At 43.2% G+C, this 23,874-nt stretch overlaps 1 protein-coding gene across 1 annotated transcript in view; it reads left to right on the forward strand.

Moving 5' to 3' along the window:
• CEP76 (centrosomal protein 76) overlaps positions 1-23,874 on the forward strand; it is a 40,870-nt gene that overhangs the window by 13,073 nt on the left and 3,923 nt on the right. The window contains exons 6-10 of the mRNA XM_024212590.1: positions 868-965; positions 2,595-2,723; positions 4,807-4,998; positions 7,541-7,707; positions 15,096-15,429. Coding sequence (XP_024068358.1) covers positions 868-965; positions 2,595-2,723; positions 4,807-4,998; positions 7,541-7,707; positions 15,096-15,429 — 920 coding nt within the window. The remainder of the gene's footprint in view (positions 1-867; positions 966-2,594; positions 2,724-4,806; positions 4,999-7,540; positions 7,708-15,095; positions 15,430-23,874) is intronic.

The following is a 23,874-nucleotide window of genomic DNA, read 5'->3' on the forward strand; positions in this document are numbered from 1 at the left end:
TGAACAGAAGGATTTGAATAAGTTTTAGTTATTAATGGAAAAACTCCTGTCATTTTTCTACTTGTTCACTCCATTAAAGCATTAAAATCCATAAAACCACTATCTTGTCCTCCTTCAAACTCCCTTTATGTCTTACCTGTGTTGTCATGCATGTGATGTATTTTGTAGATGCTGCCATTTGATGTAGCTAGACCAATGGTTCTCAAACTTTTGTACTGATGACCCCTTTCACACAGCAAGCCTCTGAGTGCGACTCCCCCTCAAATTAAAACCACATTTTGTTATATTTAACACTATTATAAATGCTGGAGGTGAAGTAGGGTTTGCGACCCCATGTAATAACTTCGTGACCCCCTGAGGGGTCACGACCCCCAGTTTGAGAACCCCTGAGCTAGAGAAATAGCTAGCTGATACTGTTGCTTATGTTGCTAATTTCACTGTTGCCTCATCCTCTTCTAAACGTTTGTTTGTTTGTTTCTTACACCTGTTAATATCAGGTCATAATCCTAAATTGTGAGATCTCTGGGGCAATGACTGTCTGTTTCTTGGGGGGGGGGATTTTAAATCTTTTTGTACAATACTTAATGTAGTGGGTCTCTTACACTTGATTGGGGCCTCAAGATGCTGCTGTCATACGTATAATAAAGTACGCACACAAATATTTAAGCGTCAATCTAATATGATCGTAAGAAAAACTTGCATTTTTTTTTTTTTTTTTTTTTTAAAATTAAAAGGGGAGGTATCCTTTTTTTTTTTTTTTTTTTTTTAAATTAACTTTTTTGTGTTCATTCTTGGTTGACTGACCTATATGTCATAGATGCCTCTGAAATTCTCAGTGAATTGATAAAGCAATATTTTGGTTCAAAGGTACAGAATCAAAGGTTTCTGTTGGAGTCCTAAATATCAAACTTGAGATGTATCCACAGCTAAATAAGACACTGTCCCAGGAAATAGTTAATACTCAAGTAAGTAATTCATAATTTTGTACGGAGAGTGTTTTTGTTTTGTTTTTAAATTCACCCAGCTGTCAAATTTCAGACGTGTAGATACTAAGGGTATGTCTACACTACTTGCTGGATCGGCGGGCAGCGATCGATCCAGCGGGGATCGATTTATCGCGTCTAATTCCCCCCCTCCCCCCCCCGAGCCCTCTCTCGTCGACTCCTGTACTTCAGCACCGCAAGAGGCGCAAGCAGAGTCGACGGGGGAGCGGCAGCAGTCGACTCACCACGTTGAAGACACCACGGTAAGTCGATCTAAGTACATCGACTTGAGCAACGTTATTCACGTAGCTGAAGTTGCGTAACTTAGATCAATCCCCCCCCCCCCAGTGTAGACCCCCCCCTACCCCCTAGTGTAGACCAGGGCACAGATTCCAAGGCCAGGAGGGACCATTGTTATCATGTAATCTGACTTTCTGTGTAACAGTGGCTAGAGAGCTTCCCCAAAAGAATTCCTAGAGCATATCTTTTTGAAAAACATCCAATCTTGATTTAAAAATTTCCAGTGATGGAGAATTCACCGTGACCCTTGGCAAACTGTTGCAATGGTTAATTACCATTGCTGTTAAAAATTTACCCCTTATTTCCAATCTGAATTTGTCTAGCTTCCATTTCCAGCCACTGAGTTGGGTTATGTCTTCCTCTATTAAACTGAAGAGCCCATTATCAAATATTTGTTCTCTATGTAGGTACATCTAGACTGTTATCAAATCACTCCTTAACCTTCCTTTTGTTAAACTAAATAGACTGAGCTCCTTGAGTCTTTCACTAGAAGTATACACAGTATTCTTCTCTGACACTGGATTTTTAAATTGTCTTGAAGAGTATTCATGTTGAACAATGATATTCATCTAAAAATTCCCTATAAGCAGCTGTTTCTCCTTCTCCTGATAAAAAAGGGAGTTCAATTCAGAGTTTAATATCTGGCAGACTGCTTACACCCAATCCCCACTGCAGCCATGAACTCAGCTGCATGCAAATCCATTACTGGCTGGGAAGAAAGGGATAGGGTTGCTTTTGCTCTGACATTTCCAAAGCTGTTTCTCCTTTGTAATTAAAAAAAAAATCATTCACAATTTTATTCCAAATTACATCACCATATACGTTTTATCCTTTAAACCTAATTTTAATCACCTTTAAGCAGAAAAATAAGGTAGCTTCAGCACGCTTTTTTCTTGTATACATGACATATGTGTTTGTCTTCTTACTACCTTTCCCCTCATGATGAAAGCCAGTAAATGTTAACATGAAGACACAGAGAGGTTGTCCTCCACTTTCATTAATAAGACACACAACGCTGATGACAAATCTACTAGCTCTTTGGTGTGTTAGCATCCAAATAAGAAATATAACACTAAGTTTTCATTAGTTGTTAGGAAATATTTCAAACCCTAAATAAGATTATTTTCAGCACTTGCATAACTATTATTTTAAATACTAAGCTGCTGCCCTCTTTTTTTCATTTTTTTAAGAATGGAAGGAATTGATGCTCCCACTGCTTACTGTGGTGACCATTTGCAGTTTAGAATTTTTTCTCATAGCATTAATCTATATCAGGAATATTAAAGTTAAATAAATTTATTTTTACTGTAGCTTGCCTTAGAACGCCAGAAAACAGCAGAAAAAGAGCGTTTGTTTCTCGTGTATGCTAAGCAGTGGTGGAGAGAATACTTGCAGATCAGGCCTTCACACAACACAAGGCTGGTAAAGATCTTTGCACAGGTTTGTGAATTCTTCTAAAAGATGCAAATATCTGCTTTACTCCTAATTTAAGGTATTTTAATTGTATGTATAGACTACAGGTATAAGTAACCTGTTTTGCATAAGAGTATATATTTATAGGTACAGAATACATGTTTCGATGTGATATAAAATTTCATCCTAATGAATTTAGGTTTTGCCACTTGTAAGTATTGCAGAAATCTCAAAGTGATTTATGCAGGTCATTCCAAACAAGTTCTTATGCCACACTAAAACATCATGTAATCTATATATGCCAGATACATTACAGAACAACTTTAAAGAATATTTTAGAGTTTTAAAAATTATCATGGGACTGTTTTATTGAAGCTGCTCAGAGTTTTATAATGTTAGAATAAATCCCAGTAGAGAGAGAGAGTCAAAGTTGCATGGTAAATTTATTTATCACATGGTTACCACTTCCACATATTTAACACAAGTATATAAATGGAAGTCATGGCTGAGTTGTGGCTGCCTGCCCTCTGCTTACTATTCCATCTCCTTCAGAATTCTGATGAGCTTCAAACAGCTGCCACTTCTCTTAAACCTAGATGCCAGAGACATATTTTCTCCTCCACCCAAATACTGATTTCCCTCCCCAAAGTTACATCTGACCAAGGCTTGAACACAAACATCTCACATCTTTGAAGTCCATTATCTCCTGAAGCTGCAAGCCTAAATAAAAGAAACTAAAAACTTCTATTCCTAGAATACACTTTCTATAATCTATGTGGTGCATACATAATATAGAATATGTATGTTAAAAGGTTTTATTAGCATGACCTGTATAACTTACTACTAGTTTTGCTTGACCATGTGATATTGCAGTGGTAAAAGTGAACTTTTATACTGCTTGAAACTGTCTTAAAATTATGAAGAAGCTGGTGCTGCAGGCATTCCTCATAACCTGATAGGAGATCTTTCAGAATCTTCTTCTCATTCTGATTTCTTGGGCCTGGTCCACACTACCCCCCCACTTCGGACTAAGGTACGCAAATTCAGCTACGTTAATAACGTAGCTGAATTTGAAGTACCTTAGTCCGAACTTACCGCGGGTCCAGACGCGGCAGGAAGGCTCCCCCGTCGATGCCGCGTACTCCTCTCGCCGAGCTGGAGTACCGGCGTCGACGGCGAGCACTTCCGGGATCGATCCCAGAACATCGATTGCCAGCCGCCGGACCCTCCGGTAAGTGTAGACGTACCCTTGGAGACATTGAGGAAGATCTAAGAATTATTAGCATCTACTTGATTTTGTATGAATTAAAATAACCCCAATATGCATAAAAATGATTATACAATATATTTTACCTTGAAATATTGTGGGAGGGTATTGGAATTGGGATGTAGAGTATATCAGTAGCTCAAATCCAGCCCTGGTTGGCAATAAACCTTTAGGTTACTGCCATGTGACAATGTTAAATAGGTCTTTAAAATGAGCTGGTGAATGTTTACTGTCAGGACCTTTCTTGTCTTTTATGCAGGAACTTTTGACTAATGCTACTAATCTCTTTAGTTTTAATATTTTTGTCTTTGCATTTTACATTATGTGATGTTTTAATGAAAAGATTTTATAATTTTATTTATAAAGTGCACCCACTCCAGAGTAACTCAGGGTGCCACACAGGCAACTGCAATAAAATTAACACCCTTGTTACCGATCTCAGTAGAGTTGTCAAAGATTGGCTGAGCGACTTCTCATTCCTAGAAGGGGCGGATGAAGTTGAAGCTAGTACTGCTACTGCCTTGTTGTGTCTGTTCTGTGGATTCAAGGACTATCTGTTGTCAATCTGGCACTTTTTAACCAACACTAAATTCACTTAATTTTAAATTTTCCGTTAATATTTTTTGGTTTGCTTCTAAAAGGGCATTAAAAACAAAACAGAAGCAAATCAAAGAAACAATTTTTTTTACATGACTTCTACTTTTAAAGCAAAAGATCAGAGTTAGCCACACACAGGTTTCATCTTGCTATGCAGCAGTTCATTCCCAGAAAAGATTGATGGGATTTTGTTTTCACATGGAACTTTGATTAATCCCCATTCATCGCAATTTTTTTAATGTTCAGGATGAAAATGGGATAAACCGTCCAGTATGTTCATATGTCAGACCACTTCGAGCAGGCCGTTTGCTGGACACACCCAGGCAAGCTGCAAGATTTGTTAACGTCCTTGGTTATGAAAGAGCCCCCGTTATTGGAGGAGGTGGTGGTAAACAAGAACAGTGGTGCACCCTTCTGGCTTTTCTGTGTAGAAATAAGGTATAATGGGATATTCCTTTGTGTAAAACAATATGGTTATTATAACTGCAGTGCTATATTTTTACTTATTTAAAGTGGCTAATATTTTGTATGTTGAAAAATATACACGTTTCACAGGGGATATGTTCTAAATTACAAATGATAACCCGTGCCTATCTTGTATTTTTCATATCATGACAAATACATTAAACAATAGGCAAGGAGTGTTTTGAATGATCCAAAGAAAGGTGAAAAGTCTCTTACAAGTCTCTCTTTTTGAGGGGGGATATGCTATAAACAGGTTGGAAACAAATCTTTGTATTCAATTTTCACAACGTACATTAGACTAGTAGGGACTGTACAGTTTATCATGGATTGCATCTACTGTATATCTGAATAAATATCTTCTTTCATCACGAATAATCCCAGAATGCAACACAGAAGCAAGAATCTTCTGAACAACCCCCCCCCCCGAAGTGCTGCCACTTCTGAAGTGTTAAACCATAAAAAATAATTTCACCTGTATGTTTATCATAGGAAGTGCAGAATACCATAGCCAACTGAAACTGCAGACAGAGTTTAAATAGGCAGAATGTAGTTTCCCAAGTTAAAATTGTGTTAGAATATTACACGATTCCTATGAAAGGTCCATGGGATCTTTAATGAGCACAAATGGATAGAATCTTGGTTTAATTTCTTATCCTTCAACATCATAATGACCCCTAACATTAGGTGGGGGCCCTATGGAATCACCAACACTGCTTTCAGTAAGTGCTTTTTTGGAGTTTTTACATTAGCATTGAAACCTTGTCAGGGTATAAAATAATACATTTAGGAAAACATACAACATCATGAGAATAATTCAGGAATGCAGTATTCAATTTTCCTGAAAAGACTCATTGTCTACACTGGAGTGTTATGCTTCATGCAGGACGTTTGGAAATTTTTTTCTTAGAGGTGAAAGAGAATAGAGCATGTATTTTAAGGAAGACAACTTCTGATCTTCTTTGTGAAAACTTGGAAACCATATGTTTTTGTTTGAGAAATGCAAAACTCTGACATCTAATATTTGAGTCACTGTTTTGTAAAATCTCAGCTGACTTCGGGATATCTGGGATCACTTTCAGTATTTACGGTAATTCCTTCTCAGAATTATTAGGTATATATTTCAAAGAATTGCTTTACAACTTCTGAAAGAAGATGTTCTTTTGTAGTTGAGAGTTGTATCTAGCCGCGTTAATTTTCTTTTAACTATTCTAGAGATTTAAAAAAAAATATTTAATTGCTTAATGGTGATCTTAAAAAAACTTGAGAAATAAAATCTAAAACTTTTTTCTCTATTTTTCAAATTGTTTTATAAATTGGCTTAATTATTACCCTTAGGTGTGTGATAATTCAGTAGAGCTTTTGTTATATTTCCAGCAGATACTTGCCTGATTTACGTACCTTTACTATTTCAGAGGACTGCTGTTGATGTTCTTCCAGCTCCTGTTTTGGTTTAAAGTCACTCCAAAATAAAATAAGTAGACATATTCTCAAATAATACTCATATCCTGAGTGTGATGCAAGACACAGAACAAAAGTTTTCTTAAAATTGCATCACGCTGATTGTTTCAGTTCAAAATGAAATTTTGTTTTTATTTTTGGGGGCATTTTTTAGTCACTCTTAGAGGAAATGAAGCAATACCTCACAGAGAACTAAGAGACTTGTCAGGTGGAGAGATTTAACAGGCCACCAGAATAGAATAAGGCCAGGTCTACACTACCGCGGTAGTTCGACGGCTGGTAATCGAACTTCCGGGTTCGATTTATCGCGCCTGGTCTGGACGCGATAAGTCGAACCAGGAAGTGCTCGCCGTCGACTGCGGTACTCCACCTCAGCGAGAGGAGTACCGCGGAGTCGACGGGGGAGCCTGCCTGCCGCGTGTGGACCGCGTCTGAACCGCGGTAAATTCGAACTAAAGTATGTCGACTTCAGCTACGTTATTCACGTAGCTGAAGTTGCGTACCTTAGATCGAATTGGGGTGTTAGTGTAGACCAGGCCTAAGAAGTTTGTCTGTGAAGTGAGTTGGAGATCTCAGTCTAGTTCCTAGTGGTCAGGTGTCCACATGATGAAACCACCACAAATAAAACTGTCAGTCTCCTCTGAGAAGATGAAAATGTAATGTGGATGGAAAGTGGCACATATCTCATGCCCCTTAGAAATATTGCTTCTGGAATGCAGCTGAGGCACACTGGTGGATTAATGCATGAACTTGCCCTAGAGTATTTATTGTATGTATGAATTGTTTCTTACTATTTCTCTGTTGTACCTGTCCTCTGGGTAGTACAGTCTCCATGGTTGTCAGACCTGCCATCTTCCATGAGTAATATATTCACAAAAGAATTGCAAGATACTTGATAACACACACCCTTCTCATTTTTAAAAATACCCTATTGTTCTGCTGTGCTCTTTTTGTAGATAAATTATTTTAAAAAAAAGGCTTGGTGCATCATGATTAGAAGCCTTAAAAATTACTGCAATTTGTGTTCACGCAGTTAATAAATATATTCGCTATCTAGGGTGACTGTGAAGATCATGCTAACCTTTTGTGCAGCCTTCTCCTTGGATATGGATTGGAAGCCTTTGTTTGTGTAGGAACAAAAGCAAAAGGAGTCCCTCACACATGGGTAATGACTTGTGGGACTGATGGAACCATCACTTTTTGGGAGAGTTTAACAGGACACAGGTGAGTAAAATGAGATTAAGGGGAATTAAGATAATGTAAAATGTATTTTCCAAACATAGGTGATGTTACTGCAGGTTCCCATTGTGACGGGTTGGATCACAGAAACCCCCTTGGGGCTGCCAACCGATGTGCCAAGACTACTTCTGCCCCTTCTTTCCCTGCCAGCCTGGGACTCCAGCACCCCGTCTTGTTGAGCCAGCCACGCCAGTCTGCTGCAACACAAACCCAGGGTCTGAACCACGTGCCCCAAAGCTGCAGACTTAACTGAAAGCAGCTTACAGAAGTGTTCCTGTCTTTAACACTCAGATGCCCAACTCCCAATGGGGTCCAAACCCCAAATAAATCCGTTTTACCCTGTATGAAGCTTATACAGGGTAAATTCATAAATTGTTCGCCCTCTATAACACTGATAGAGAGAGATGCACAGCTGTTGCCCCCCCCCCAAGGTATTAATACATACTCTGTGTTAATTAATAAGTAAAATGATTTTATTAAATACAGAAAGTAGTAACAGACAGAACAAAGTGAATTACCAAGTAAAATAAAATAAAACACACAAATCTAAGCCTAATACAGTAATAAAACTGAATACAGATAAAATCTCACCCTCAGAGATGTTTCAATACGTTTCTTTCACAGACTGAACGCCTTCCTAGTCTGGTACAGCCCTTTCCTCTGGTACAGCCCTTGTTCCAGCTCAGGTGGTAGCTAGGGGATTTCTCATGATGGCTCCCACCTTTGTTCTGTTCCACCCACTTATATATCTTTTGCATAAGGCGATAATCCTTTGTCCCTCTGGGTTGCCACCCCTCCTCCTCAATGGAAAAACACCAGGTTAAAGATGGATTCCAGTTCAGGTGACATGATCATATGTCACTGTAAGACCCCAAGCCTTCATTCCTCCTAGCCTAACTCACAGGAAGGCCTGCCTGCAAACAGAGCCATCCACAGTCAATTGTCCTGGTTAATGGGAGCCATCAAGGTTCCAAACCGCCATTAATGGCCCACACTTTGCATAATTACAATAGGCCCTCACAGTTATACTTTATATTTCTAGTTTCAGATACAAGAGTGATACATTTATACAAATAGGATGACCACACTCAGTAGATTATAAACTTTATAATGATGCCTTACAAGAGACCTTTTGCATGAAGCATATTTTAGTTACATTATATTCGCACTCATCAGCATACTTTCATAAAATCATATAGAGTGCAACGTCACACCCATCTTTTGGGTCTCTGTGTAAAAACCCGTGGCACTAGAACAAGGGGCTGCTGGGTCTGAGGCAAGTGCCATTTCCTTATCACAATCAGGAGCCCAGGAGGAGTTGCCACCAAGAAGTACTGAGAGTCTAAGCCCTGCAGGAAGTCCTGCCCTAAGGGGCATGAGTGACAGCCCTCCATGGTTACCTGATTGGTTGGCACTCTCCATATAAACTAGGAGGCCATTTCTGGGAGTTGTCTGAGCAACACAGACCTCTAGTGTGCTTTCGTCCTAGACCCCCACCTCACTGCTGCTCGCTGTGACTCGCCTGGATTCCAGACTCTTAGCTCTCGACCTTGGTCTGGGTCCTGATCCTGATCTTGGTTTACTGTCTTCAGCTTAGGACCCTTGCTGACCCTGGTGCAAGACCCTGTCCCTTCCTAACCCCGGTTCTCTCCCGTGCTTTCAGTTTGGTAATGGACTCTGACTTTGTGACTTTGGCCTGGTCTGGCTCCAGACTGATCTTTGATTCTTCGGCCCACTTACTGAGCAACTCACTCTGTGTCCACTGGCCACCAGTGACCTGGCACAGATGCTCTGCTCTTTATACCTGACTTGTTTGGAATATCACTGTCTCAGAGTTTGAGACAGTGACCTACTTCACCAGCTGGTGATGCGCCAAGATATCACTACTGCTCTGCAGATGGAAGGTGTTTAAAACCAGCATGAGATCACATGAAATCCTACACTCTTGCCCCCACTTCACCTTCACTGAACATTCTTACATAAACTTCCAGTCTGGGTAACAATCCATTTATCCATACTTGCATGAAATGTATCATTTGTTTAGTTCATACTATGTAGTGCAGTCAGCTGATGAGCAACTGCTTCTCTTAAAGCTTCAAAGAGCTCAGTCAGTGAATTAATGTTGCTGTGCCATTCTCTCACTTCAGTCATTTTGGAGGAGCATAGGATGCTCTGTATTTTAGAGTATGTAGGTTATATTTCTTAAAATCTTTTTTGTCCAATTGTTATGTGATATTGCATTGTTCAAGTAATAATACCTCCGGAGCAGAAAGATACATGTGCAAAATAATTTTTTTTTTTTTTTTTAACTAGGGAGCACTCTTACCACTGACTGTGTGAGCACTGGCCTTCCCCTCATCTACACTGATTGCATTTGCTTTTAAAAGAACAATGTCAAATTAACTACTTTTAAAGATATATTTTATTCTCTTTCCCTCTCCTTTTTTTGTGTGAAACATAGGGCCTTCACCACTGCCTTCCCTGTTTGCTGGTCTCCTGATGAGGTCTTGGCTTCTTCCAGTGTCATTCTGATTGCTTTCAGTTTTCCATGTTATTTTTGGTCTATCTCATCATCTCTTGCCCTGGGAGTTCCAGTCCAACACCTATCTTATTTGGTTCTTTTCTCCATTTACGTCACAGCAATCTCCATTTTCATTCTGTTTCATTCTCCTCCAGATTCTTTGTGATTCTTTTTTTTTTTTTTTTCTGGCTGTCTGGTATTGAGCATCTGTCTAAGGCAGCTGTTTATGGAAAACTGGAGTTTAGATAGTAAGGTTGATAAGTTTCCAAGTGTCAGCACCATATAATAAGACCGACTTCACAATGGTGTTAAATATTCAAAGTTTAGTTTGGAAGGCAAGAGTTATATTTCTCCAGATCATCCATAGAGATAGAAAGGCATGTCTGGCTTTTGCTGTTTTAGCTTTAAGGTCTTCGATTATTCCACATGTTGTACTTACAATGCTGCCAAGATATGTGAAATATTGGGTCTCTTCTAAGTCAGTCCCAGAAAATGTTATTGGTGTTTCTTGTGTGTTAATTATCGTGGTATTAATTTTCTCTGTGGTGATTTTCAATCCTACTAATGGTGCATTGGCCTGGAGATCATTTGTATTGGCTTGCATGTCTCTATGCATATGGGATAGCAAATTGATGTCATCTGCAAAGTTAAGGTCCTCTAACCTCTATGTGAGAGTCTATTGTATCCCGCTTGGGTATTCTATGATTTTTGTCATTAACCAATCACTACCAGTAAAAAGATCATGGATGACAAAAGACATCCTTGTCTGATGCTCGCAGTAACCTTGAATGCTTTAGTCATGTATTACTTGGCATTTCCTATTTTATTAGATGATCGGAACTGTGTTCACAAATTTTTGAGCGATTCCATAGTGGCATAGCAACTTCCATCAAACTGTTCTGTCACTGTATCAAAGGGTTTGGAAATCAGTAAAATTCATATAAACCGGTGACTGTCATTTGATCAACAGTTCTATGATGATACATAGGTTTACTATGTGATAATACATGATTTTTCCTGTCTGAATTGTTGTCTGTTCTTATTATAACCTCGAATCTACACTTATTATTCTAGCCAGAATAAAGAAAATGGTAAATACCTTACCTGGGATAGACAGTAGTTGAATGCCCTTCTAGTTTTTACACTGATTGAGGTCTCCTTTCTTTGAAAGCTTCAGTATGTGACCCATTTTTTTACTATTTTGTATTTTTTCTTTTTTTATAATCAGCTCATCAAAATGTCTACTGTGTTCTTCTTCAAGTCTGCCTTAAGGACCCCAGTTGGAATGTTATCTGGCCATCGTGCCTTTCCACTTTTTAACTGATTGACTGCTTTCTGTACTTCTACTCTCCTGATAAATCCTAGCTCATCATCCATTTCTTCTTCTTCTTCTTCTGTACTTGGGAAATTGGCCACTGGCTTGCCATTCAACTGTTGACTCAAGTACTTCCTCCATGTATTTAGTTCTTCTCACGTCTTTGTTGTTAAGTTGCCCTCGCTGTCTTGAACAGATCAGTTGGTATTTGTTTTTCTTTCTGACAACTGTCTAATGATGTTGTACAGTGTCTTTGTGTCATTTTGGGCTGAAGTAGTCTATGCATCTGTTGCCATTTTATTTATAAAGTTTCATTTGCCTTTCCTAACACTCTTTTTGTTCTTTACAGCATATTTCTCCTAGAGTCATCGCATCTTGTGTTCTTGTTCTTGCTAGATTTTAGTTTATTTAATTTTGCATCTTCTGTTTTCTACCATATATCCTCAGATAACCATTTGTTGTGATGTTTCTCCATGAATGTCAGCACCCCTTCACAAGTTTTAGTGAAAGTTTACTTTACCTGTTTTCATTTGCTTTCTGCTGTTCCATCATCTTAATCTTCAAGTACCTCTTATCTGTTTGCTAGCTTTTTGTGTTTTCATCTGTTTTAGTTTGGTGATGTTGTGATATAGACACCTGTTGTTCAGATCTCTTCTTTGTTCTTATTTCTGTTATCAATTTAGCCATCACTAGTGTGCAGTGCATTCCCAGATCTGCCCCCTTCCTGCTACATACATCTTCTAAACATCTTAATTTGTGCCAAATTGTAACATGATCAGTTTGTTTCCCTGTTCTGTGGTCTGGTTACCTCCAACTTACTTATGAATTATATGGTGTAAGAAGATAATTCCTCCAGTGACCAAGTCATTCATTCCACAAAAATCAGCAAACATTTCACCGTTTTCGTTCACTTCACCAAAGTCTTGTTTCCCCATAATTACTTGCCTGCCAGTGTTGTTGTTCCTTACTTTAGCGTTCACATTTCCAGTTACTAGAACATATCTTTTCAGGACCTTGTGTATTATGTTCTGTAGCTTCTCATAGAAGATTTTTCCCCCCCTCCTGACTAGCTTGATTTGTTGGAGCATAACACTGAATAATACATCAATATTCCAGAAATTGTGTAAAAGTATTATAAGCCTTTGAAATTGGTGCCCATTCTGTCAGGATTTTGGCTGCCTTCCTTGATAGTTTCAAACCCATGCCATCTCTGTGTATGTCACTGGTGGTGTCATTCAGTAGCCTAAGATATAGTAGAATGTTCTCACTTGACAAAGTTACTTGTCCTGACATTAGCCTTCTCATTTTATTTAGGCCTAGTATATGTAGTTTATATCTGTCCATTTCTTTTGTTACTTGGATCATTTCATCAGGCTTATGTAGTGTCCGAACAGTCCATGTACCAATTTTGGTTATGGATTTAGGAAAGAGCAAACTCATCAGCACAGTAGCTTCCTTGTGGGACTGGCCTCTTCATGTCATGATTTCCCTTCTAGGTCTGTTAGAATTGAGCTGAGTTGGATTGAGTTTGTTGAACTAACCAATAGTGTAGCAACTGTAACAATGTCTGTTTTTTATGGGAGCGGGTTGTTAGCTCACTCCCAACCCCTACATTATTGGGTAATGCTTGTTTTTTAAAATTGGAAAATGTGGTTTCTGGGCAATTTTTGTAATTTTCCATTAGATATATTTTTGTAATTGCATCATTACAGTACATAGTTAGGAATGTGCACAACTGCTGGAATGGTTCATGGTAACACCTTTGCAGAGCCAAGAGGGGAGCATTCACATTTTCTTTTGGTAGCCCCCTGCGAAGGGTTCATTTATCACAGGAGCATGTCTTCATGATGTAGCAGCTCTCTCCCTGTATGGCACTCCCTGCTGATGATCACTCTGTCATTGTGGTGGTTTCTCTTCTCTAACTTTGTCCTCTGGCCAGGTCACAATTTAGTCCTTCCCTTCCAGGGTAACAAAGTCAGACGTAAAATTGTATGATATCCTAACAAGAGGGTCTTTGGCCCCAACTCCAAGCTCATATCACTTTGCCAGTGGCTGGTAGGGGAACCCAGGCCCACCCACTACATTGGGTTCCAGCACAGGGACCCTATAACCAGCAGCAGCCTCTCTCTTTGCTGTTGTTTCCCTGCATGACTTACTTTTTCTGCCCTGCAACTTCTCTAGGTTGATCCTTCTTTCATGGCTAGGATCTCAGGGCTTATTCTGTTCCCAGGCTTCCTCCTCACCACTTCTCTGTTCCTGAGAGCGACTGCAGACTCTTTCCCTGCAGCCCCCTTCTGCTACAAACTTCCTCTCTTCAGCCTGCTCCTGCCCAGCTGGGCTTCATGATCTGTTAAGCCTGGCTCTCCCTGGTGCAGCCAGGTAACCTAATTGGCATCCCAGACCCACATTAGCCCGTTCAGGCCTGGGGGGGGAGGGGATGGACACCCCATCACACCCCCATATTGTTGGGGTTTTTGGAGGGGAATGTTGTCTTTTCTTTAAAAAAAAAAAAAAAAAAAAAATTCTGAGCAAGAAGTGCTATGAGTTTGTTTTCTAAATGAATCTTGAGAATTTGGAGGACTTTCCTAACTAGATACTACTTGCAAAGTAGGCCAACTGCTGGTCCTAAACTATTTAAGTGCACCTCTTTAAGCAAAACATTCTAAATGTATAATGTACTACTTGTGAATGATGGCTGTTTAGTCCAGGCGTTCAGCCTAACTATTAATCTGAAATATATAAAGTGCATCAGAGGAGAACTGTAAAAGGCTAACTTTTTAAAGTGCATTTGCACTGTATAATACTATAATGACTTTGAGTTCTTAGCTTTGACAATGGGAGTCATAAAAAGACTTTTCAAAGATAAGTGTTATCTGTTATCTAACAGTTTCAGCTGAAAAGTACTGCTTAAAGAAGAATATTAAATATTTTATTTTTTATGCAATATCATTTCAAATTATGGTGGTTTTGTTGAAATGAAAGGTGATACATGAATAACTACATGATCATGAATTTGAAGAATAAGGACTTTTGGTTTTATGAAAGGGACTGATTACTGTCTAGCTTTGAAAATGACTCTGCAATTCTGCATTACTATTGCCTGTTGATAAACACTATGGGATGTTTTATAATGTGAAACTGTGTTTCTCTGAAAATCTAATGGGAAGAGGGAAGTAATTGTTCTTATTCATTCTTTCTTGAAACAGTTGAAAAGTTCATTTTAATTGCCATCAGTTGAGTAGTTGACTGAGTAATCATGCTTGATTTTTAAGCTTCAAAACAAGCTGCTTCTCTAAATTAAAAGAAAACTGTTCATTTGCTAATAGTACCTTTTTCTGTACATTAAAAAAAAAAAGCAATTTAAATTACCGTATATTAAGAAAAGGAATTTGTGATGCAAGGTTCTTTCATGGTGAAACAATCTCACTATATTTCTATGCCAGCTAAATACTTATCTTGTAACCCTCTCCCAATAAAGTAAACATTTATTTACTTTAAAATATTCTTAATATAATAGCACATCTTTTTGATCTTCAGATACATCCACAATCCTATCAATCCTGATGACTCTCCACTTGTTGAACAACCCAAGCCAATGTATCCTTATCGAACAGTAGGATGTGTCTTCAATCATCAAAAGTTCTTGGGGAATTGCCAGCCCTCCGATGCAGTGGAAGTCTGTGTGTTTGACCTGCATGATGAATCTAAATGGAAACCAATGAGTGGAGAAGCAATCAAATCTGTGTGTTCTCCAGGGGCCACAACTTCACTTCCTCCTTTTCCCCCTCTGTGTGCTTCCACAATAGATGCTGCAGTAATAAGCAATGAGATAGAATTACAGCTGAGAATACTGGTGTCAGAACACAGAAAGGTAGTGTTCTCTAATGTTTTTCATTGGTATGCCAAATAAATGAGGTATCAAGCTTTTAGTATCTACTTGTCTAAAAATTTGGAGGGGGGTGTTTTGGTTTGGCTTTTTGGTTTACAGTACATGCTCCCAGCAGTAACTCTTGCACCACTATTTAGTGTGTGTGACTGAAAGAAACTGTTGGAGAAGATTGCATCAAGCAATTTCAAACTTTGCATTTGTTTTAATCACTCTAACGTCTGAGTACTTTACAAGATTAAAAATATCTCAGTACCTTCCAAGGTTGAAATTGTCTCTTCTCCTGTTTAACTGATTTCTTATAGTGCAGTAATGTGCTGCGGTTGATTCTTTCTGCATTGGGTGTAAAGAAGCCCTTTTAAAAGCAAATGCAATATATTTTTGAAGAAATGCTAGTTTAAATAGGTTAATCTTTAAACATCTGCTAAAGACTTGGGATTAGTCTTTATGATATACCCATAAGTCTTCACGTTAATTTCTGTAAGTTTTGGCTAATACTTATTTAAAAAATTACACCTTGTTCCACATATAACCTCCTGGATATAGCATTCCTGGATTTAAGCCCCTCTTAGGCTCATCTCTTTCTTAACTTTAGAAGAACTCTGTGTTACATTTCGCCAGTGCAGAAGTATAGTCTGGAAAGATTTTAGTTCTTAGAGTAGATGAAGCCGTGTATTCCACTTAGGTGTGTATGCGCCCAGCACACAAGAGCCACAGAGCTCTGTACCCTAGCAGTACCCATAATAGGGCAGAACTTGCGTCTCATGGCCATAGCCCTCCCCTGGCTACAAGAGGAGGCACCTCCCCAGTCTCCCCCCTCAGTTTCTTCTTATTGCCCGTGGCTAGAGTCGGAGCTCTGTGTGGCCTAAGCATCACAGTCTCCCACAATTTTAGTGTTTGGGTTTTTTTTCCCTAGTAGTATATAGTTAATAGTGCCCTTAGTGTTAGTTGTATTTAGTTGAGTATTCCCCTATGATGCCCTCACTGGGGTTTAAACATTGTCCGTCGTGTGGGGGAGTGACCCCCAACAATGATCCCCACACATGGAGCTTGCTGTGCTTGGGTGAGGCCCACATCACAGATTGGTGTTTGATCTGTAGATTGTTCATTAAATGCACTCAGACAAAGGCAAAGGACCTTCACATGAAGCATCACCTGCTTGAACTGGCCACGTTACCTGCTTCGACACTGAGGCCTGTGTCGGATTGGAGGTCACCCTCAGGTTCTGAGAGTGCTGCTGCAGTTTCTTCGAGTAGTGTCACTTTGGGTGCTCCACTATAGGTGCAGCAGTGCCCCATGTGCCTGGGATTGGAGATCTTCAGTAGCCGTGCCCATTGGATTGCACATGCGTTCCTCACTGCAGAATTTGGGCATTGTTCCCGATGTGCAGCAGGCCACAGAGGATTTTCCCTTTCACGACCAGGTGTTGTTTTCAGACAAGACAGATGAGACCTTGCACTCCTTCAAGGATTCTAGGGCCACCCTATGTTCCTTCGGGGTGTATATACACTCATTGCAGAGGCGCCACATCGATGGCCAACAGCAGCAACAATACCATCCACAAAGCACCTTTGGGCACCCTTTTTCTCCTCAAAACAGCGGGATTACCCCAGAAAGGGGTGTAGATCCCAGAGGAGGAGGCAGTTGGGTCTAGAGTTTGGCCAGTTGACACACCTTTCACCAGCACCCCCAAGTGCCCATTTTGACTCTTTTGGTCCAGAGCAGTGGTCCAGTCATCGCTTCCTTTATGCCACTTTTGTTCAGACATATGTTGGATTACTTTTGACAATGTTTGGGGCTCGATTACAACCAATAGTCGAGGTTCAACTCTACCCCAAGCACTGCAGCATTGGTGCGGAGCGCCCCATTGGCACTGTCAACAGATCGACGCCGATCCCACTCCCCGGCACCTGCCAAGCGGCAAAAGAAGACCAGGGGTGGAAGATTTCCTACATTGCACAAGGGGAAGGAGAGGGCAGGAGGGGGAGCCAAAGCCTCAGGTCGAGCGGTCCAGCCCACCCCAACCAATGCCTGCCACGTCGGACAATAATGAAGGCCTTTATCAGTTAGAGGTCCTGTCGACGCCCAAGGCCCTGTAGGCAGCGCAGGATATCCTGGCGCTACTGGGCCTGCCCACACTGGGTATAGCGGTACCCTGGTCTAGGGGTAAACCTACCTTGGGTCCTTTCTATAGGTCCCCGTCTCAGCAGCACCGCTCCCCATTGTGAGGGCTGTCCCACCAGCGCTCACCTGCACGGAGCAACCAGGCCTTGAAGGCAGAGAGGAAGGCTCGGCTAAACCTTCATGGGTCTTCGGACTCAGGGCACCCACCGCAGGGCTCAAGGCACGCCTCGCCGGTGACCTGGCACAGGCCTGCAGAGGTCCGCCCTTCCCGGCATCAATAGCACCAGGACTGGCCCAGTGCTTCACACTTGTCACAGGCCCAGGACAGTCAGTCTCAGGAGCGGAGTCACCAGTCATCTGCTCGTTGGTATGTGTCGCCACGACGTGGATCCCCTAGGTCGGGGGGAAGGTCTTCCCGGCAACTGTCCCACTCTGGATCCCGGTACCGGTTGAGCACCGTGAGGCATAGATCGCAGAAGGGACTTGTCCCAAGCGGAGAGCTCCCCGTCCAGGTGCAGTGATCGGCACCGCAGCAACCGGGATCGCTGATCTACTCACTCATGATCACCTGAGAGCAACCACTCAGCTTTGAGCTCCGGCACTGGACAGGAGTCGTTGCCAGTGGGCCAAAACCCAGCACCAGCAGTCCCCTTGACGTCGGTGGTGTCACCAACTACCCCAAGGTCCCAGGGCCAGTGGCCGGCTGCCTGGTATCCATGGGGCTTTACCTAGCCTTCACGAGGTTCAGGTCAGTGGCGGGGGCCTCAGACAAGCCATCGGCTTTGGTTTCCCACCCTCTCCCAGAGCCAGCTGTTTCTGAGGAGGGAACCCCTCAGGCTCATGCAGACCCCAGGAATCAGCCGGCTGGACTACCAATGGACGTGTCAGATGCTGTGGTGCCGGCTTCCTCCTCATCTTCGCCCGATGAGGCAATTGCAGGAGTCCCTCACCCGGTTCCTCAGGATGATGCTAAGGCTCATCAGGAACTGTTGAAAAGAGTTGCCTCTAATTTGGGGCTCCAGGTGGAGGAGCTGGAGGAACCATCGGACTCCCTATTCAACGTTCTCTGCTCAACGGCACCGGCTAGGGTGGCTCTGCCCCTCCATGAAGTGGTGTCTAAGATTACAAACGCCTTGTGGCAGACATCTTCATCCCATCCCTCCATCTCCAAGAGGGCAGAAAGAAAGTATTTTGTGCTGGCTAAGGGTCCTGTGTACCTATATTTCCACCCGGCCCCAAGCTCCCTGGTAGTAGCAGCTGTTAATGAGCGGGAGAGACCAGGCTAACCAGGAGCCACTCCTAAGTATAAAGACTCAAAGAGGCTGGATTTGTTTGGATGCAAAGTTTATTCATTCTCCAGCCTCCAGTTGAGGGTAGCCAACCACCAAGCTCTCCTTGGCCGGTATGACTTCAATATGTGGCCAAGTTTGAGGATTTGCTTTCCGAACAAAGGAGTTCTGGGCAATCCTCGAGGGCAAGGCTGCAGCCAGAGCAGCCCTGCAAGCAGCCTCGGACACACTCGACTCCGCGGCATGCACCATAGCCTCTGCCATCTCCATGCGGAGGGTGTCCTGGCTCTCAGGCTTGTCGACAGAGGCCCAACAGTCGATACAGGACCTTCCCTTCGATGGCCAAGCACTGTTTGCTGAGCAAACAGACAATAAATTACACAGGTTGCAGGACTCCTGTACTACATTGAAAACCCTAGGGCTCTACGTCTCGGGTCTGGCCCATAAGCGGTTCAAGCCGCAACAGCCCACAGGGTCAATAAGAAGAGCAGAGGCTTCAAACGCCGCCAGAGCCACCAACCTCCCTCTACCCAGTCGGGCACCCAAGGGCGACCTACCAGACTGTACCCCAGATCCATCCTCCCTATGTTTCTCCAGCCGCCTTTCTTTTTTCCTCCCTGCATGGACTGCGATAACCTTGGACTGCTGGGTCCTCAACCCAGTGGCCCAGGGCTATACCCTCCAGTTTCTTTCTACCCTCTCTCTTATCCCTCTTCAGGAATCCTTCTCACAAAAGTCTCCTCACACAGGAGGTGAGGGGCCTGATGCAGCTGGGAGCAGTGGAGGGAGTTCCTCGCGAGTACAGGAACAAGGGGTTCTAGTCCCGGCCAAAGACGGTCTAAGACCCATTGTGGACCTGCGAGACCTCAGCAAATACCTAAAGAAGTTGAAGTTCCGCATGGTCTCCCTGGCCTCCATTATCCCCTCCCTGGATTCAGGAGACTGGTATGCCGCCTTCGACTTGAAGGACGCGTACTTTCATACAGTGATCTTCCAAGGACACAGACGCTTCATGGTGGGATTGGACCACTACCAGTTTGCGGCCCTCCCTTTTGGCCTAGCAACAGCCCTTAGTGTGTTTACTAAGTGCATGTCGGTGGTAACAGCTTGCCTCGGGGTATTCAAATATACCCGTTTCTCGACGACTGGTTGGTCAAAGGCCGTTCCAGATCTCAACTCCAACAGGACATCGCAGTGTTACAGGTCACGTACCAGTCCTTGGCCCTGTTCGTGAACGACAAGAAGTCAATGTTCGTTCTGGTGCAAAGGATAGAATTTATCAGAGCGGTGCTCGACTCCACCTGTGCCAGAGCTTTCCTGCCACAGGAGAGGTTACAGATGATAGTGGATCTCATTGTGGGGGGTCTCTGCATTCCCTCTAACCACAGCTCGGATATATCTGTGTTTGCTGGGCCACATGGCAGCATGTACGTACGTTGTCCGCCATGCAAGGCTCAGAAAGCAACCCTTGCAGCAGTGACTGGCGACAGTCTCTATTCCCAGCCCAGAGATCATCTGGGCAAAGTCATTACCATCTCACCGGGGATACTCACCTCCCTACAATGGGGACAGACCCCCAGGCTGTCCTGGAAGGGATTCCATTCGACAGCCTGCACCATTCGGTTGAACTAATATCGGACGCTTCGGACATCGGCTGGGGAGCACATCTAGGCGAGCTACAGACCGAACGGACATGGTCCCCAGAGAAGATGACATTGCACATAAACATCAAGGAGCTCAGGGTGGTACATTTGGCCTTCGGGGTCTTCCTACCACATCTGTCAGGCAAGGTGGTGAGAGTGTCGATGGACAATATGGCCTCTATGTTCTACATCAACAGGCAAGGGGGGAGTACACTTGTCAGCTCTCTGTCAAGAGGCTCTCCAATTGTGGGATTTCTACATCAAACATGCGATTAACCTGGAGGCCTGTTACCTCCCCGACGTCAGGAACATGCTGGCGGATTGCCTCAGCAAGTCCTTTTTCTCTCACCATGAGTGGTCGCTCCATACGGAGGTAGCCTGAACGCTCTTCCAGAGGTGGGGAACTCCCCAAGTGGACCACGAGGCAGAACAGGAAATATCAGTTTTGTTCCCTGCAGGGTCTGGGCAAGGACTCTATCTGCAACAATTTCTTCCTGTCATGGTTGGGGGGGGGGTCTGATGTACGTGTTGCCACTGATACCACTCATCAGCAGAGTCCTGTCAAAGATCAAGAAAGACAAGGCCCAAGTCATCATAATTGCCCCGGCATGGCCACGACAACATTGGTTCGGCATGCTGATGGGCATAGCGGCGACCGCTCCTTGGCCCCTTCGCGACCAACCGGATCTGATTTCGCAAGATCATGGGTGCCTCGGACACCCCAACCTCGCCTCCCTCCATCTCACGGCGTGGATGCTGCGTGGTTGAACCCAGAGGAAAAGGCCTGCTCTAACGAGGTCCAGCAAGTCCTCCTAGAAAGCAGGAAGCTTTCCACCAGAGCGACCTACCTGGCCAAGTGGACGAGGTTCTCCCGCTGGGCGTCTGAGTGTAGCATCTCTCTGTCGTGCTCCTCCTTGCAATCTATCTTAGATTACCTGCTTCATCTTAAGAACAAGGGACTGGCACTCTCTTCCATCAGGGTGCACCTCACAGCCATCTCCGCTTTCCACCCGCTGATCCAAGGTCCGACGGTGTTCTCGCACGACATGTCAATCCGATTCCTGAGAGGCGTCAAAAGGCTCTTCCTGCAGGTTTGGGCTCCTGTCCCACAGTGGGACCTTAACTTGGTTCTTTCTAGGCTCACGGGCCCACCCTTTGAGCCTCTGGGCTCCTGCTCCCTTTCTCACCTGTCATGGAAGATCGCTTTCCTTGTGGCGATAACATCGGCGAGATGAGTGTCGGAGATTAAAGCCCTGACATCGGAGCCACCGTACACTGTGTTCTACAAGGACAAAGTTCAACTGCGACCCCATCCTGCCTTTCTGCCGAAGGTGGTGTCTTCCTTCCATGTCAACCAGGACATCTTTCTCCTGGTGTTTTGTTCCAAGCCGCACACCACTAGTGAGGAAAGGAGGCTGCACGTCCTGGTTGTCAGGCGTGCCCAGGTGTTTTACCTGGAGCATATCAAGCCCTTCTGCAGGTCTACCCAACTTTTCGTTGCAACAGTGGACAGGATGAAGGGCCTTTTGGCATCCTCGCAGAGGATTTCCAACTGGATCACCTCCTGCATCCAGACCTGTTACGAGCTGGCACAGGTCCCACCACCGCTGATCGTGAGGCCCCATTCAACTAGAGCCCAGGCGTCCTCTGCAGCCTTTCTGGCGCACATTCCCATCCAGGACATTTGCAGAGCAGCAACTTTGGTCTTCGGTTCACACGTTCATGGCTCATTATGTAATCACTCAGCAGGCCAGAGATGACACTGGGTTCGGCAGAGCTGTGTTGCAATCTACATGTCCATGAACTCATACCTGCCTCCATTGGTACTGCTTGGGAGTCACCTAATATGGAATGGACGTGAGCAAGCACTCAAAGAAGAAAAGATAGTTACCTGTTCCGTAACTGGTGTTCTTCAAGACGTGTTGCTCATGTCCATTCCATGACCCACCCTCTATCCCCACTGTCAGAGTTTCCAGCAAGGAGGAACTGAGGATGGGGGGAGCTGGCGGTGCCCCTTATACCACAGCATGTGCACGCCAGTCCAGAGAGCACCAGAGCCGATCCCCTACAGATACCACTGAAGGAAAAACTTCTGGCAATGGTGCATGTGGCGAGCACACACACCTAATATGGAATGGACATGAGCAGCACATCTCAAAGAACACCAGTTATGGAACAGGTAACTGTCTTTTCTTCGAGATGTGTTGCAGATGTGTTTTCCATGACCACCCTTTGTGTCCTCTGCATCAGAGTCTAATCTCTGGGCATTTGGTGCAAAGGAACTGAGGGGGTCGGGGCGATTCTGCCTCAGGGGAGGAGCTATACCCACAAGGCGTAAGCACCGACCCTCTACTTGTACTGCTAGGCAAAATTCTCTGGCTCCAGAGTGCTAGGCACGTATGCACCTAAGTGGAATACACATCTGAATCAGATCGCAAAGAACCACAGTTACAGCAAGTAACCATTTCTTCCACAGTGGCTGTAAGCAAACTGGTCAGTATCTCTTGCCGCTTTCAGCATCTTGTTTTTCAAATTCAGGTTCCCATATGTCCAAAACTGCACTGGGAAAAAGCTAGACTTTCCCAGGGAGCTTGTGGGCTGTAGCAAAAGCCTAAGATTCAGATTGAATCTTCTGACTTTGGTGTAACAGATAGATAGGAAGGAACGTAGACAAGGCTTTGATCTCTCATTTTTCAGAAATTCCTAAATTCCTTAAACTCTTAATACTTACCCTGTTTCCCCGAAAGTAAGACATCCCCCGAAAATAAGACCTACTTCCAGTTTTGCCTCTCGCTGTAATATAAGGCATCCCCCCGAAAATAAGACCTCCCCGATAATAAGGCCACCCCGGAATATAAGGCCCCGAAGCTCCAGGAAAAATAAGACCTCCCCTGAAAATAAGACCTAGCGTATCTTTGGGAGCAAAAATTAATATAAGACACTGTCTTATTTTCGGGGAAACAGGGTAATTTATTATCTGCCTCACTGACTTAATTACAAAGATATTTTTCTGACTGGTTTCAGTGAATACATTCTCATGACATTTTCCTCTCTGTTTCTGAAGACTGATTCCAAAATTGTAAGCCCTGCTGTAATCCTCTTTTTCCCCCCATTAACTGACTACCTCACTTCATATAAACTATCTAGCCATGTACAGTAATACTCATATTAATACAGTGTCTTTCATCAAAAAGAGCCAGATACAAATGTGCTTTCGTACTTCACTAGGGTGATCAAAGGTCCCAATATTAGGGGCTTGGTCTTACATACGCAACTACACCCCCTCGCAAAAAAAAACAACCCGTGTCCCAGTTTTTCACAGTTTTTCGCTATCTGGTCAGACTACCTACTACTGACACAACACAAAATTTTAG

Source organism: Terrapene carolina, unplaced genomic scaffold, assembly GCF_002925995.2.
Source record: "Terrapene carolina triunguis isolate 2854851 unplaced genomic scaffold, T_m_triunguis-2.0 Scaffold58, whole genome shotgun sequence".
In the NCBI taxonomy this organism is placed as follows: Eukaryota; Metazoa; Chordata; order Testudines; family Emydidae; genus Terrapene; species Terrapene triunguis.